This window comes from Cryptomeria japonica, chromosome 8 (assembly GCF_030272615.1).
Source record: "Cryptomeria japonica chromosome 8, Sugi_1.0, whole genome shotgun sequence".
NCBI classification, from domain to species: domain Eukaryota; kingdom Viridiplantae; phylum Streptophyta; class Pinopsida; order Cupressales; family Cupressaceae; genus Cryptomeria; species Cryptomeria japonica.
The window spans coordinates 296,140,672-296,155,777 of NC_081412.1; the positions used below are offsets into that span (position 1 = coordinate 296,140,672).

A 15,106-nucleotide genomic window follows, 5' to 3' on the forward strand; every position below is an offset into this window, starting at 1 on the left:
CGTAGAATGCGAAACCATATGGAGAATGTAAATCTGCTGCTAATGGTGACAATTGGGACTGAAAGTCATGAATGTGGCAGGCTACATGTCTAGAACCACGGAAAACTATTTATCTACAATACTCATATTTGAAGGCCATGACCCAAAGTATCTTGTGACTTTAGGGAACACATGGTCATGGTTCTCACGGGTCTCTGTACAGAAGATAAAGTCCTGTGATGGTATGTACTTGTAGAAGAACATTCATCACTATTACAGTTATATCAGGTGATATGGAAAGCCCTTCACTTTCCGAGTCCTGTAAATGGCATCATTTGAATTGCCAATTGTACAATCACCCCAATTTCTTAATGGTAATGATTCTTGTGTCAGATCAACAATAATTCTGTCTTCTTGTAGTTGACTACACAACCTGCTGTGCTGAATCTTAGGCGTTTTGACCATCTTGACCTTGTAAGACTAAGGTAGCTTTACTCACATGTGCTTGAGTTAGAGGATTCTTTCTGTTTTGGTTTCTTACCATTAGCAAAATATAGAAATTTTAATATTTTGTTTCCAGCAGTAAAGCATCAGAAATTCAAAATATTGAGAGAAAATCCCAGAAAATAATTTCAATCACCTGTTGCTATTGTTCTTTTTTTGTTTTCCATGATTGTGTCTCAGATATGAAGATTTTAGAGTGGTGAAAAGTTCTGGACGATTTTATAGAGTATTGAAAAGTTCTGGAAGATTTTATAGAGTGGTGGAAATTTCTGAAAGATTCAAATTCTGAATCTGAAATGGTTGTGAATATGAAACCCTCAATTTACAGACAAATGTCTCAGCAATCATCAATATCAATTAGAAATCCTCGATTTACATTAAGAAAACTTGAAATGGAATAGTGTAGAGAAAAGGTTGAAAATTGTGTAGTAACATTAATGAAAAAGGAAAGGCAATGTAGGCCTAGTTAGTTCAAGGCCAGCTGTGGATCATTCACAATCCTGGGCAGAAGGTCAGGAGAGGGTGAAAAACCTCTGCAGAAGGTTGGCCATGGTTTTTAGAATTAAAAGAAGCAATTTTAAATGCAGAAAGCTGGCCATGGTTTTTAGAATTAAAAGAAGCAATTTTAAATGCAGAGAGCCGTCCATGGTTGTATTATTGTGATTCATTCTGTTATTAGTTAATTGTTGCTTTTCATTCGCAGGGTAAGGTATCAAAACAAGCATTCTATCCGTTGTCCTACTGTTTGATGCATATGGTATAGAAAAGGGACTAAGGTGTGAGAAATGATTATGGGGCTTCATTCACTTACCCATGAAAAAATTAAATATTATAATTGAATTTATTATTTTGGAAGCAAACAAAATCACATTGATTTTAGCTAGTTTTAATGTTTGTTATACCTGCATTCAGTTTTGTTTATGGAGTGGCTTTCTGATGCTCTAGAGGATCTTGATAAATTTTTGATGCTGTAAAGGTTGTAGAATATATTTGAATGTTGTAAAGGATCTAGAAGGTTTTTTGATGCATTAGACTTTATAGAGGATCTAAAATTGCAGTGCTCAATAGGTAACTATACATTGGGCCATAATTTTCTATGATTGGAGTATGGTACTTGTGAAAGGATTTCTTCATCACTTCCAGTAACTAGACCTTATTTATTTGAATGTAGGGAACGTTTGCGAATTGATCCCAACGAGCATCCTATGTTGTTATCCGAACCATCATCCAATTCACCAAGTCAAAGAGAAAGGCAAGTTCAACTCATTAAGATGGTGACCTAAGGACCTTCTTTAATACAGCTAATCAATTTCAAGTTCTGATATTACAGAAAAAATGGGAAAGTCAAGTACGAACATGTTAATTTTTCATTTGTACTGCAAACAAACTTTCGCTGATACAGTTTTAGAAGTCTGGACTATTATGTTACAATTAAAGTTGTTCTTTTTTTTGTATATTTTTGAGCAATCACAGTCAAACATGTGGTCATGTGCGTTATGTTTCTATTAATCTTGTTGAAGGTGAAGATTTTAATCAAGAATTGCCAATGTTTCAACAGAACAGCAGAGCTAATGTTTGAGAATCACAACGTCCCTGCACTATTCTTAGCAAAAAACGCAGTATGTCTTCTTACTTCATGCATTTGTGTCCATTATTTCTTGTTAATGACAATCATTCATAGTGTCATTATCTTTACAAATTTAATGGTGATTATTTTGGGGTTGCTACCATGGCAGGTCCTAACTTCCTTTGCTTCGGGACGTGCTACTTCTCTAGTTGTTGATTGGTAAGACTGAATAACTATCTTGTTACTTCATAGATCTTTGTGTGGGTTATTTATAAATAGATAGTGCATGATCTATTCTGTGTGAAGAATATGAAGCCTATCTTCATTTGGTAGCTAGATGGATCAGTGTGAGAAAAAAATTCTATCATGTTTTCTTCATGTCTACATATTTCTCTTTGGTATTTTCGATGCAAGGTTAGTGAATTATTGTCTTGACACTTAATTGAAAACTTTCTTTTCAAAATTATACTCATTATGAGGTGCAATAACGATAACAGTTGCTCTAGGCTTTGGATAAGTAATAAAATGATCTTGGAGAAAATTAAGGTTGTCAACAAACTAGCTCTACTTGAGAATCAGAAGTACAATCTAAAACTAGGTTTCTAATCAAAAGTAAATTCTAAACCTAATCAATGAGTCTTGCCCGTGAAAGACCAAGATCGCCCTCTTGCTTCGACTACATATAGATTCCCACTTAACCAAACTCCACTTTGACAAATCCAAATTACTAACCTTTATGAAGGTTTTCCCAGGATTGCCTGGAAAGAATAGGAAGATCCTTTATGAAGCTTGAAGGAGCAACCTGCACCATGTTAATGTTTATAGCGTCGGTCAGATTCTTCCCTAAACTGACTGTGCAAATCCAATTTCAGCCTTAGACAATTTGTGGATCAATTTATATTTGCATCGTCTTATGGGCTCGCCGATATTTGTGGTCATAAAAATATTTAAGTGTAATCAACCACTCATTGGATTATAAGACGTGGCTATTAAGACGTGTCCTATGTTTAACTTAAACACATGTTGATTAAAGTATAACTAATCTCCAATGAAGAGACATGATTGCCGACCCTTGGAGGAATCGTGTTGATTGGCATCATTCGTGAACGGGTATATATAGTTCGATCCTCTCTCTCTTTGAAGGCATCGATTAAGACATTCAAGCAGATCGTGTTCTCCCTACTTGCAGTTCGAAAGTACTCTTCAGCAGTTCGTTGATATTCTACAGCAGATATAAGACTATCTACAACAGGTTGAGCATCAACTAAGGAATTCCGATTCTCTATAAGAGATCGTATATTCTCTATATTGAATTTTTGTCGTTCATATATAGCTTCAAGAGTGAAGCAAATACTTTGTAAAGTCTCTTGACATAATTGAGATAATAAAGACATATTTCATTCCTGGGTTTTTCACCTTCAAGAGGAAGGTTTTCCCAAGATAATATCTGTGTATTTGTGTGAATTATTGTGTTATCTAATCTAATCTTAAAACTTAACATGGTATCAGAGCCAGGTTAAAGAAGATCGTGATCAGATTCTAAATAACTTCCAAGTATTCTCTCCTCTCTCTCCGGTGCAGTATCTCTAAGTCTCGAAAATGGTGAATGGTCTTAAAGTCGAAGATAGACTTGAAGGCGCATCTAACTTCACCTCATGGAAGTTTAGAGTGCTCATTGCACTTGAAGAGAATGATCTTCTTCAATTCATAATGGAAAAAGATTTATCCGAACCAGAAGATCATGAGGAGAAACTGCAATTCAAGAAGAATGCAATGAAGGCAAAGAAGATATTAATTGACTTCGTGAGGGATCATTTAGTGCCTCTCATCTCCAAGATGATAACTGCAAGAGATATGTTCAAGACCTTGGAGGGTTTATATGAGATTAACAACGTAAGTAGGGCTCTTGCCTTGAGACAGCAACTCCACCAAGTGAAGATGGCAAAAGGAGATTCAGTTATCACCTACTTCATGAAAATTTCAGAATTGAGAGATCAACTATGCGCAATTGGGGATCAAGCAATAGATAAAGACCTTGTTATGCTACTCTTGAATGGTCTGCCTCATTCATGGGAGCCATTTATCCAAAGCATAAGTGGAAGGTCAAAATTACCTAAGTTTGATCGACTTCGTGCAAATTGTATTCAAGAAGAATCAAGATTGACTGCTAGAGGAATCGTCAAGAGTTCTCAAAATGAGGATACACATGTTCTTGCCACTCAATCTACCAAGAAATGAAAGTATTGGAAGAAGGGCAACTTCAAAAAGAATAGAGATTTCAAATCAGATTCTGCACCTGATTCTAGGAAGAGGAAGAAAGATCTCTCTCGCATCCAGTGTTTTAGGTGTGACAAGTTTGGTCACTTTGCAAAGGATTGTTTGACAAGACCTAATCATCAAGGATCAAACATCAATGAAGTATCATCTCAAAAGGAGAATGAAGATAACTCCAATGGTTTTCTTTTCATATCAGCATTATCAAGCAATGTTCCTACAGACAGTGATACATGGTTAATTGATAGTGGAGCCTCTCGACATATCATTGGTCATCAGGAGCACCTTTCTGATCTAGTGGAAAAGGAATCACATCTTCAAGTCATTATTGGGGATGATGCTCGCTATGTTGTAAGAGGAGTTGGTGCTACATCTCTAAAACTTGAATCTGGAGTGTCTCTACACCTAAGTGACGTATTGTTCATACAAGGGATTAAAAGGAACCTTGTCTCTATTTCAGCTTGGAGGATAAGGGCTATCAAATTGCATTTTTTGAAGGAAGAGTTCTTGCTTGGCCTAAGAACTCCAGCATCAAAACTGCTCGTATGATCGGAAATCGTCATGAGAGTTTATACAAACTCTCCACTCTCCCAGTTCAAGCTCTTATTCATGATTCCTCCAGTTCCAACGAACTCTAGCACAAAAGACTTGGACATCTTCACTTTAGGGCACTTCCATCTTTGGAAAAGATGGTAAAAGGTATTCCTAAACATATTCATGTAAATGATGGTACTTGTAAATGTTGTGCTATGGGTAAAAATGTTAAAAGTCCTTTTCATAGCAGTGAAAGTAGGTGTAAAGAAATACCTGATCTTGTACATTCAGATTTATGTGGTCCAATGTCAATTCCATCCCTAAGTGGATGTTTGTATTATGTAACTTTAATAGATGACTACTCTAGGAAGACTTGGATTTATTTCTTAAGGTCTAAAGAGTTTGATAAAGTCCTAGGTAGGTTTGAAGAGTTTAAAGCTTTTGTAGAAAATATATCTGGAAAGAAAATTAAAACTTTAAGGTCTGATAATGGAGGTGAATACACCTCGGGTAGCTTTCGTGATTTCTGTATTGAGGCAGGAATCAAGAGGGAGTTCTATGTTCCTTACAACCCTCAACAAAATGGGGTTTCCGAAAGGAAGAACAGATCTATAGTTGAAGCTGCAAAAGCTATGGTTCATGATCAAGACCTTCAGATTTTTCTATGGGCAAAAGCCTCTACGACAACAGTGTATGTTCAAAGTAGATGTCCTCATCGGATATTACAAAATATGACTCCTGAAGAAGCCTTCTCAGGTATCAAACCTGATATCAGCCACCTGAGAATATTTGGTTGTCATGTGTATGTTCATATTTCCAAGGACAAGAGAACCAAGTTGGAGCCTTCTGGCAAGAGAGGAATATTTGTAGGCTACAGTGAAACCTCCAAAGCCTACCGTATTTACATTCCTGGATAGAAGCAAATAGAGGTTAGCAGGGACGTCACATTTGAGGAAGATGTTGCATTCAAGAAATCAAAGGGCTCATGCATGGAGATAGATGATGAGACTCCTCAAGACATGGATGTTGATCATGCTCCTAAGATTCAGAGGGAGACTACAAAACTTGATATGAGTAATTATCCAATTGAACCCTTGGATCCCATTGATGGGCACAAAGATATTGTTGTGTGTCGAAAGAGACCTCTTTGGGCGCGAAACACTATGCACGAAGCAGAACAGTTTGCCGCTCCTCGAGGAACATTTAGAGAATGCAAAAGACCACAAATATTTTCTGATTATGTTGCATTAATGTGTAATCTTATTGAGTCTGAACCTTCTAGTGTAGAGGAAGCCGCAAAACAACAAGTTTGGAAAGATGCAATGGATGAGGAGTATCGATCCATTCTCAAGAACAATGTGTGGGATATTGTGCCTAGACCAAAAGGGAAGTCCGTTGTATCTTCCAAGTGGTTGTACAAGATAAAACATCCAACTGTTGGTAGCATTGAAAAGTACAAGGCTAGATTTGTGGCTCGTGGCTTTTCACAACAAGAGGGAATAGACTACGAAGAAACATTTGCTCCTGTTGCTCGCTATACTTCCATTAGAACCATCATTGCTATTGCAGCAGCTAAGGGATGCAAGTTGCATCAAATGGATGTGAAGACTGCTTTTCTCAATGGCATGATTGAAGAAGAAGTCTACATCGAGCAACCTGAGGGGTTCGTGATTCATGGGAATGAGTCTCATGTGTGTAAATTGAGGAAAGCTCTATATGGTCTTAAATAGGCTCCTCGGGCTTGGTATGAAAGAATTGCCATATACTTAGTGGGTTTGGATTTCTGCAAGAATGATGCTGATCCAAACCTTTACTTCAAGGTATTCAATGGTGATATGTTGATCTTGGTACTTTATGTTGATGACCTATTTGTTATCGGAGAAGATCATCTCATTGATAGATGTAAGGAGTTGACTTTTGAATTTGAGATGAAGGACTTAGGACTTATGCACTTCTTTCTAGGGTTGGAGGTGTGGTAGAGGCCGAATGGGATTATCCTAAGCCAAGGAAAATACACCATTGATATCTTGAAGAGATTTGGAATGACAGATTGTGAATCTCTTTCCACACCCATGGAAACTAACTTAAAGAAATTAAGGGAAGCTGCAGCTAGTTCAGATCTTGTGGACCCTACTATGTACATGCAATTGATTGGGTCCATGATGTATTTAGTTAACACTAGACCTAATATTTGTCATGCAGTGAGTGCACTTAGTCAGTTCATGAGTGAACCTAGACAGATACATCTAGTTGCAGTCAAGCATATCTTGAGATACTTGCATGGTACAGTTGGATATGGCTGGAAATACTCTTCTAGTATGGACCTGATTCTTGAAGGATATTTTGATTTTGATTGGGCGGGGAGTGTTACTGATCAGAAGAGCACTTCTGGTTGTTGCTTTAGTTTGGGATCTGCTATGATTTGCTGGTGTAGCAGGAAGCAGTCTTTAGTAGCTCTGAGCACTGCAGAGGCAGAATACATTGCAGCATGTGTAGCAACTCGCAAAGCAGTGTGGCTTCGTAAGCTCCTTGCAGGATTGTTTGGTCAATCATTGGAGCCTACCATCATACATTGTGATAACCAAAGTTGTGTGAAGCTTTCAGTCAATCCAATATTTCATGACAGAATGAAGCATGTAGAGATTCAGTACCACTATATCAGAGATATGGTACAAAGGAATGCTGTTCAGTTGAGATACATTTGTACTGAGGAACACACAGCTGACATTTTCACCAAGCCTCTTGCGAAAGTGAAATTTGTGCATTTTCGAGACAAGCTTGGAATTGTGGAAAATGAAGCCCTTGCTGAGAGGGGGTCTCAGCATCAGTAATTACCTGATATGTATTATAATGCATTCTTCTCTGTGAGAGAAGTTTGAGGTGCAAGCCCTTGTTATGCATTCTTCTTTGTGAGAGAAGTTTGAGGTATTAGCCCTTGTCATGCATTCTTCTTTGTGAGAGAAGTTTGAGGTATGAGCCCTTGTTGTGCATTCTTCTCTGTGAGAGAAGTTTGAGGTATTAGCCCTTGTTGTGCATTCTTCTCTGTGAGAGAAATTTGAGGTTCCAGCCCTTGTTCTAGCCTCTGTGAGTAGGTATGGTGGATCCACCCTCTGCGAGTAGGTATGGTGGATGTCATGTGAGAGACTCCATGACTTAGCATTCGTGTTTATTCACCCTCTGGAAGTAACCATGATGAATGTCACTACGTGACTCTTAGGTTGAGAAGAAATCCTCCCTAGCTAAGAGGGAGTGTTAATGTTTATAGTGTCGGTTAGATTCTTCCCTAAACTGACTGCGCAAATCCAATTTCGGCCTTAGACATTTTGTGGATCAATTTATATTTGCACCGTCTTATGGGCTCGCCGATATTTGTGGTTATAAAAATGTTTAAGTGTAATCAGCCACTCATTGGATTATAAGATGCGGCTATTAAGACGTGACCTATGTTTAACTTAAAAATGTGTTGATTAAAGCATAACTAATCTCCAATGAAGAGACATGATTGCCGACCCTTGGAGGAATCGTGTTGATTGGCATCATTCATGAACGGGTATATATAGTTCGAATGGCCTGGTGAAATCAGGCAATGCTAAAATAGGGCAGGAACTCATGATCGCTTTAAACTGCTCAAATGTTGTTTGTGCCTTTTCGGACCATTCAAAAGCTCCTTTCTTTGTAAGATCTGTAAGGGGGGCAGCCAACTGAGAATACCCCTTCACAAACCTCCGATAGAATCCACACAATCCCAAAAATCCCCTCAAATGTGTTATGTTTTCGGGAGTAGGCCAATCAATGATGGCTCTAATCTTTTCAGGATCCACCTTCACACCACTTGCACTGATAATGTGATCGAGGTAGAGCAACTCTTCCATCCCAAACTCACATTTGGCCTCCTTGGCAAACAGGGATTCATACTCTAATATGCTCAACACTTCATTCAACTGCTGTAAATGTTCTTTCCAAGATTTGCTGAATATTAGTATGTCATCAAAACATATCAAAACAAACTTCCTTAACTGTTCTTGGAAGATTCTGTTCATGCATGACTGGAATGTAGCAGGTGCATTAGTCAAACCAAAGGGCATGACTAGGAACTCAAAATGCCCAAAGTGGCATCTGAAAGCAGTCTTCTCCACATCTGATGCCCTCATTCTAATGTGATGGTACCCCGATCTGAGGTCAATCTTGGAAAAGAACACTGCCCCATGTAGCTCATCAATGAGCTCATCAATCCTCGGAATAGGATACTGATTCTTGATGGTTTTCTGATTCAGGGCCCTGTAATCCACACACATGCGCATGGTCCCATCCTTCTTTCTTACCAAGCCGAAGCAAAGGGGCTTTTGCTAGGCCGTATGTAACCCATATCAAGCACTTTCTGAATTGCTTTCTCAATCTCATCCTTTTGCTTCTTAGGATACCGGTAGGGAGTAGTCATGACCAGTTTAGCTCCTTCTTCAAGCTCAATAATGTGTTTGGCTCCTCTTTCAGGAGGTCTGCCAGGAGGTGGGTTTTCGAACACCTTGCTTTTCTTGGTTATCAAAGCTTGGATGTCTTTAGGATAGTTCCTATGCTCTTTTTGTGGCTCTGAGGGCATGACCATGATCTTGCTTCTATCCTTAATCATTGCTGAAATATCTGAGGAATAGCTGCCCTTGTCTTCCCATGGATTGGAAGGCATTATCAAACACTCTGCTGCCCACTCCACTTGATTATGGCGGATCAGCCTTTCCATTCTTTTCAAGGATACAACTTTAAGTCCCCCATGCGACATTCCTCTCAAAACTACCTTCTTCCCTTTAGACATGAATTTCAGCTCCATGGTTTGTAGGTTTAGTGTGATCTCACCAAGAGATCTCAGCCATTGAATCTTGAGGACTGCATCATTAGTCCCTCCAATACTCACCACAAAAAAATCATCTTTGATTTCATGATTTCCTGACTTCAGAGACATGCTGGAAATCATTCGGTTACAGGATATAGTGGAGCCATCTGCTACCATGACTTTGAAGCCCTCGACTTGCTCTACCACTAGTCCCTTTTTTGCAACAATCCTTTCATCAATGAAGTTGTGTGTTGCACCTATGTCAATGAGAGCAATGACACGATTGTAATGTCCCTACTAGTTAGAGATCATTATCCTGCAAAACAAATTGTTAGAACATAACTACATATATATACATATATAAGTAATCTAAATTGCAATCTAACTTCAACGCTCAATTAACATAATCATAATTTTTATCTAATAAAAAGGATACGAATGCCATACAAAGTATGTCCTTAGGTGGCCGTGAAGCTCACCTTCTTGGAACCCCTTGGTCCCAAGCCCTCCAGGAAATCGAAGATGAATTCGAATCCTGTCTCTTACACCCAAGCCCTCCAAGGAAGACCCTTGCCTTTCCTTGCCTTGGGTGATGCCTTCATCATCCAAGTCCTCAGAGGGGATCGGTCCGACCCTTGAGTCCTGTCTTGGGTATAACCTCTTACACCCAAGCCAACCAAGGAAGACCCTTGCCTTTCCTTGTCTTTGACGATGCCTCCATCATCCAAGTCCTCAAAGGGGATAGACCAGATCCTTCTCTTCTTGGTTGAACTTAATCAACCAAGCCATATATATATGCATATAGATATTCAGTATATACTGTCCTAGGGATTATCATAATCCCCCCTTAGACTAAGAGAGTTTCCTCCCTATAGCCTCCCTCCTGTGATTTCATTCATAATACATTCCTTTGCATTTTCATTTACTATTTCCTATTTCATAATCCACATGTACATAGTCTTGTATTCATTACCTGTATTCATAAAATGTTCATTAACCATTACTCATATGTATTCCTTAACATACATTCCTATTATCTTGATATGTATTTTTCCTATCATTCTTTACTAATTACGAATCATTCATTATATATGCTTACAGCAAGTTCTTCATTCCTATATATATATATATATATATATATAATGTCACTATCTATCTTTATGCGTTTGTATTTATTAATATATATATATATATATATATATATATATATATATATTAATTATTCCTATTAATATATATACTAATCCATTGCCTATCTTTATATCTTTATATTCATTAATACATACTATTCCTATTAATGACCAAAACCATTAATACATACTATTCCTATTTTTTAATATATTAATGTAAAAACCATTAATTATACCAATCCCTTACCTATATTTTATGACCAGTGAATACTATACGATAACTAATAAATTTATACATTCACTAGACTACAATTAATAACACCTATTAATGATCATTATACATTACCTCTTAACTAATATTAATGAGCATTATATATTAACTAATACCTATGAACCTTGCATATTAACTGATAGACTTATATTATTTAATATAAACTATAACCTGTTCCTTAACTATAACCTGTTCCTTACCTTTCACCCGCAGCAGACGGTCTTTCTCCCACGTTCCCTCCTCTTCCTCCCTCCGTGGTCTGCTATTCCCTCCTTTCTTCCGCAGCTTTCTCCTTACCTCTCTCCTCCCCACAGTCCGCTCTCCTCCTTCCCTTTTTAAACCCCTTGAAGGGACGTGCCCCTCCACAGTCTCCTTCCGCATGAAGGGGTGCGAGGGTAACCGCAGCCCAGGCTGCGTTTACCGTCGCATCCCTTTGTGCGAGGGTAATCGTGGGGGTGGGGGTTTTAATACTAGTTAGTATATGTTGATATTAGTTTGTGCGGGGGGTTACTTATTGTATTTTAAACATTTGATGTTTGTGAATCATAATTATATATTAAATATTGCCATTGTAAATGTATTTAATATAAAATAATACTTTTTTTAATATCTATTAAATATATCTTCTATTATTATTATTTCTCTTTTATATTGACATTTAATAATATTTTTCTTTATTATTTTATATATTAAATACATTAATATTTTAAATAATCTATTTACAATATTTAATGATTTATTTCTTCTTTAGGATATTAATATTATTTAATAATTTGCAGCAAGTGATACCATGGGGGTTATTACAACGATGCTCTCCAATCACACCCCGAACTCTGAAAGATTCATTTTTGTGAATGCTCGAGAGTTGAGCAACCACTCCTCTATCTTTTGACCCAAATTTAAGCTCTTCAGGAGCCTCTTCATACTCGCTGTCCTCAACTTCAGTTTACTGTTCTGAAATTTCAGAATCTGACCCATCTTCTGAATAGCATTCCATCTGATGCAAATTCCCTTTTCCATGGCACCTATGTCCGGGAACCCAAGGTTCTCTGCAAGAATAACATAGATTCTTTCTCCGGAGCTCTTGACGGAGCTCATCATCCATACGCGAAGGGAACCTCTTGGTCTGATTCGTGAACTTCTTCTTGTCCTTTCTGAAAGGGAAAGGCTTGGACTGAGTTTTACTCTTTGGGGCAGCCAACTCCATGCTTCGAGATTTTTTGATAGCTTCTGCTAGGGTGGGTGGATCAAAAGCTTTGACCCATCCTCTCAATGGTTCTTCAAGTCCTTCAGTGAAAAGGACAACCAACCGCTTCTCTGAGATGCTACTCACCATGACTGAGAGGTTTTGGAATTCAGTCACGTAAGTGTCCAATGAACCTTGCTGCCTAAGTTGTGCAAGTTCTCTAAACTTCACCTCTGGATCCCTGGTGTCAAATCTCTCAATCAACTTGTTGGTGACATCAGCGTAGGTGGTGACTAAGTTGTGACCAAGGGTGACCAACCCATGGTACCACCATTCGTGGGCCACTCCATCCAAGTGCAAGGTAGCAAACTTGATGGCGTCCTCCTCCGGCATCGGTCTCAAGGACAAGTATTTGTCCAACTTCTGTACCCATGCTCTAGTTGTACTCTTAGCGCTTCCATCAAAGTGTGCTAAGGTCACTCTTCCAAGAGCTTGCTGGAAATCTCTTGGGGCAACAGACTTGTAGTCATTCCTCCTTCCTCTCTTCATTTTCTGATTCATGAATTGATCCAGAGTTAGGATATCTCAGATCTCACCAGGAAGGGAAGCATACTCCATGTAGCTGTTTCTTATTTCATCAGCTGTGGGTATCTCTGTTTTAGCTTGTTGTACTTCTTTTGGCAAAAAGACAGGTTGTAAAGGCCTTGGGGCTGAACCTCCATTGTTACTCCCGTTCCCATTGCCTACAGGAGCGTTAGAAGTGCTGGCTTCCGGACCATTGTTGGGTTGATTAGGGGTCCCAACAACGTTCTGGTTGAGCTTGGCCAACAGTAGAGACATCATGTCCATCATGGCAGCAAATTGTCTCTCTGCCTTCTTATCAGGTGCCTCATTCGGGTCTGTGGTCCTATCTGCCATTGAATCCACTGAATCTGGAGTATCTATATCATTTCCTCTGTTTCTCAGTACTTCTGAGAAAGTGTCCTCTTCTGGCACTATTGGAACCTGAAACTGCTATCTCTTTTGCTCTCTGTTGTAGTATCTGACGTCTTTGTCCCTCATGGAGACTTCTGAACCCACTGAGTCTCACAGGTTGGCAAGAAAACCAGCTCTGATACTACTGTAATATCCCAGTAATTTTTTTTTGTTTTTTTAACAATAAGACAACTCGTTAAGGTTAGAGAAAATAATCCAAACTGCTGAAAGGGAACCCTTCCACCTTTTGTTCACCGAGAGCCCAGTTTGGGAGGGTGAGAGCATACGGTGTTCCGGGGATCGTTAGCACCAATAATCAAACTGAAATTACAATGCCTGGGCGGCAAGCCAACCCCTTTTTCTTATCCAGCAGGATAGAAACCAAACTCTTGGCGGTAAACCAGCCAAGGGAAAATGACAAGAAACTGAAATTCAATCACTCTACCGCATATTTCAGCGGGAGGACATTACATTAAACTATCACTCTACTGCATATTTCAGCGGGAGGACAATTGCATTAAACTTATCACTCGACCACTTATTTAGTGGGAGGACGGAATACATAAACTGAATTTCAAAGTAAGAAGGCGGCTGAGCCAGCCTCTTCCACTTATGCAGTGGGAATTACAAAATAAGGACAACAAGAATGATTGATCAGTACTATTGAAACAACCTTACAGAAATAGAGATGAAAGGAGGAGAGTAATGCAGATTTCTACAGCAAGAATATAATTTTCTGTTACAATCAATCTGCAGGTTGAAAGTACAAATCATCAGCCCATGGAAACACCGAAATGCTCATAACTCCCTCATTTTATATCCAAATTAACTCAAGCCAGTCCCAAACCCACCATGTTTCACTCACAACAGCAACCAATCAAAACTACAACCCAAACAACCCAATAACTATTTGGCACACATCCCAATGCAAGCACAAAAACCAACGCTAGACCTAGGAAGTTTGATTTTGTCTAGAAAAATCATTGCTCAATTAAACTTGCTAAAAACTTACACAGTGTATCGCCATGGCTAGGAAGGAAGGATGAGCCGGTACCCAGAATGATGGAATCGCCTGGTCAAGAGGTGTGAGCAAAATATACTTTCAGCAGTCCCGCGACCAGCAACTAGAAAACACTCCAATCCCACATAGAACACTCCACAATTTGCAACTCACTCACCAACAACACTGGGAATGCAAGGACACATCTAGGTACTATCTTGCAAGTACGAAATTGAGACTTAGCTAGGAAGCTACACTTCGAAGCTCAGATTTTCAGTCGCCAAACTAGCAGCATAACGATGCAATTTTCATAGATGTCTGAAATGAGAGCCCAAGGCTCTTATTTATAACTCTTCAACAACCAAATTCAAATGCAAATTCCTCCAAATTCCACTCCTTCATTTGCATTTCATTTCACCCTCATGTGGACCCAAGTGTAGCGCCACTTTTCATAAGTCAAACCTCACGCCAAGAGGGAAAAGACCCATGTTAATCACTTGGCAAATAATGGAGATGCAATGTAAAATAATATTCCTCTAAAATATTTTGACATCCCATAGTACACATGAATTTCACCAAAAACTTAGGATAAAATAGGCATTAATCCCAAATTTAATAAATTAGTAGCAAATAATCAAATTAATTAAGTATTAAACCTTAGGATAAGGAAATAATATTTAATTATGTCGCAAATGACTCTCGTACTGATTATTATCACAACTAGGATGAAACTGAGCCAGGACGATCACATAACTGTTGCAGAATCAGAACCCTGTCTACTGCCAAAAATAGAATTGTGCCACACTGCCACTTACTAAAAATAGTAAGTCAAGAACTAATGCTCAGAAAAGCATGATCTTC

The 15,106-nt window shown here is 38.6% G+C and overlaps 1 protein-coding gene across 3 annotated transcripts in view; it reads left to right on the top strand.

Moving 5' to 3' along the window:
* LOC131035884 (actin-related protein 4) overlaps positions 1 to 15,106 on the top strand; it is a 239,104-nt gene that overhangs the window by 68,918 nt on the left and 155,080 nt on the right. For all 3 annotated transcript variants that reach the window (XM_057967643.2, XM_057967642.2, XM_057967641.2), the window contains exons 6-8: positions 1,655 to 1,735; positions 2,042 to 2,102; positions 2,220 to 2,269. In XM_057967643.2, the coding sequence (XP_057823626.2) occupies positions 1,655 to 1,735; positions 2,042 to 2,102; positions 2,220 to 2,269 (192 nt within the window). The remainder of the gene's footprint in view (positions 1 to 1,654; positions 1,736 to 2,041; positions 2,103 to 2,219; positions 2,270 to 15,106) is intronic.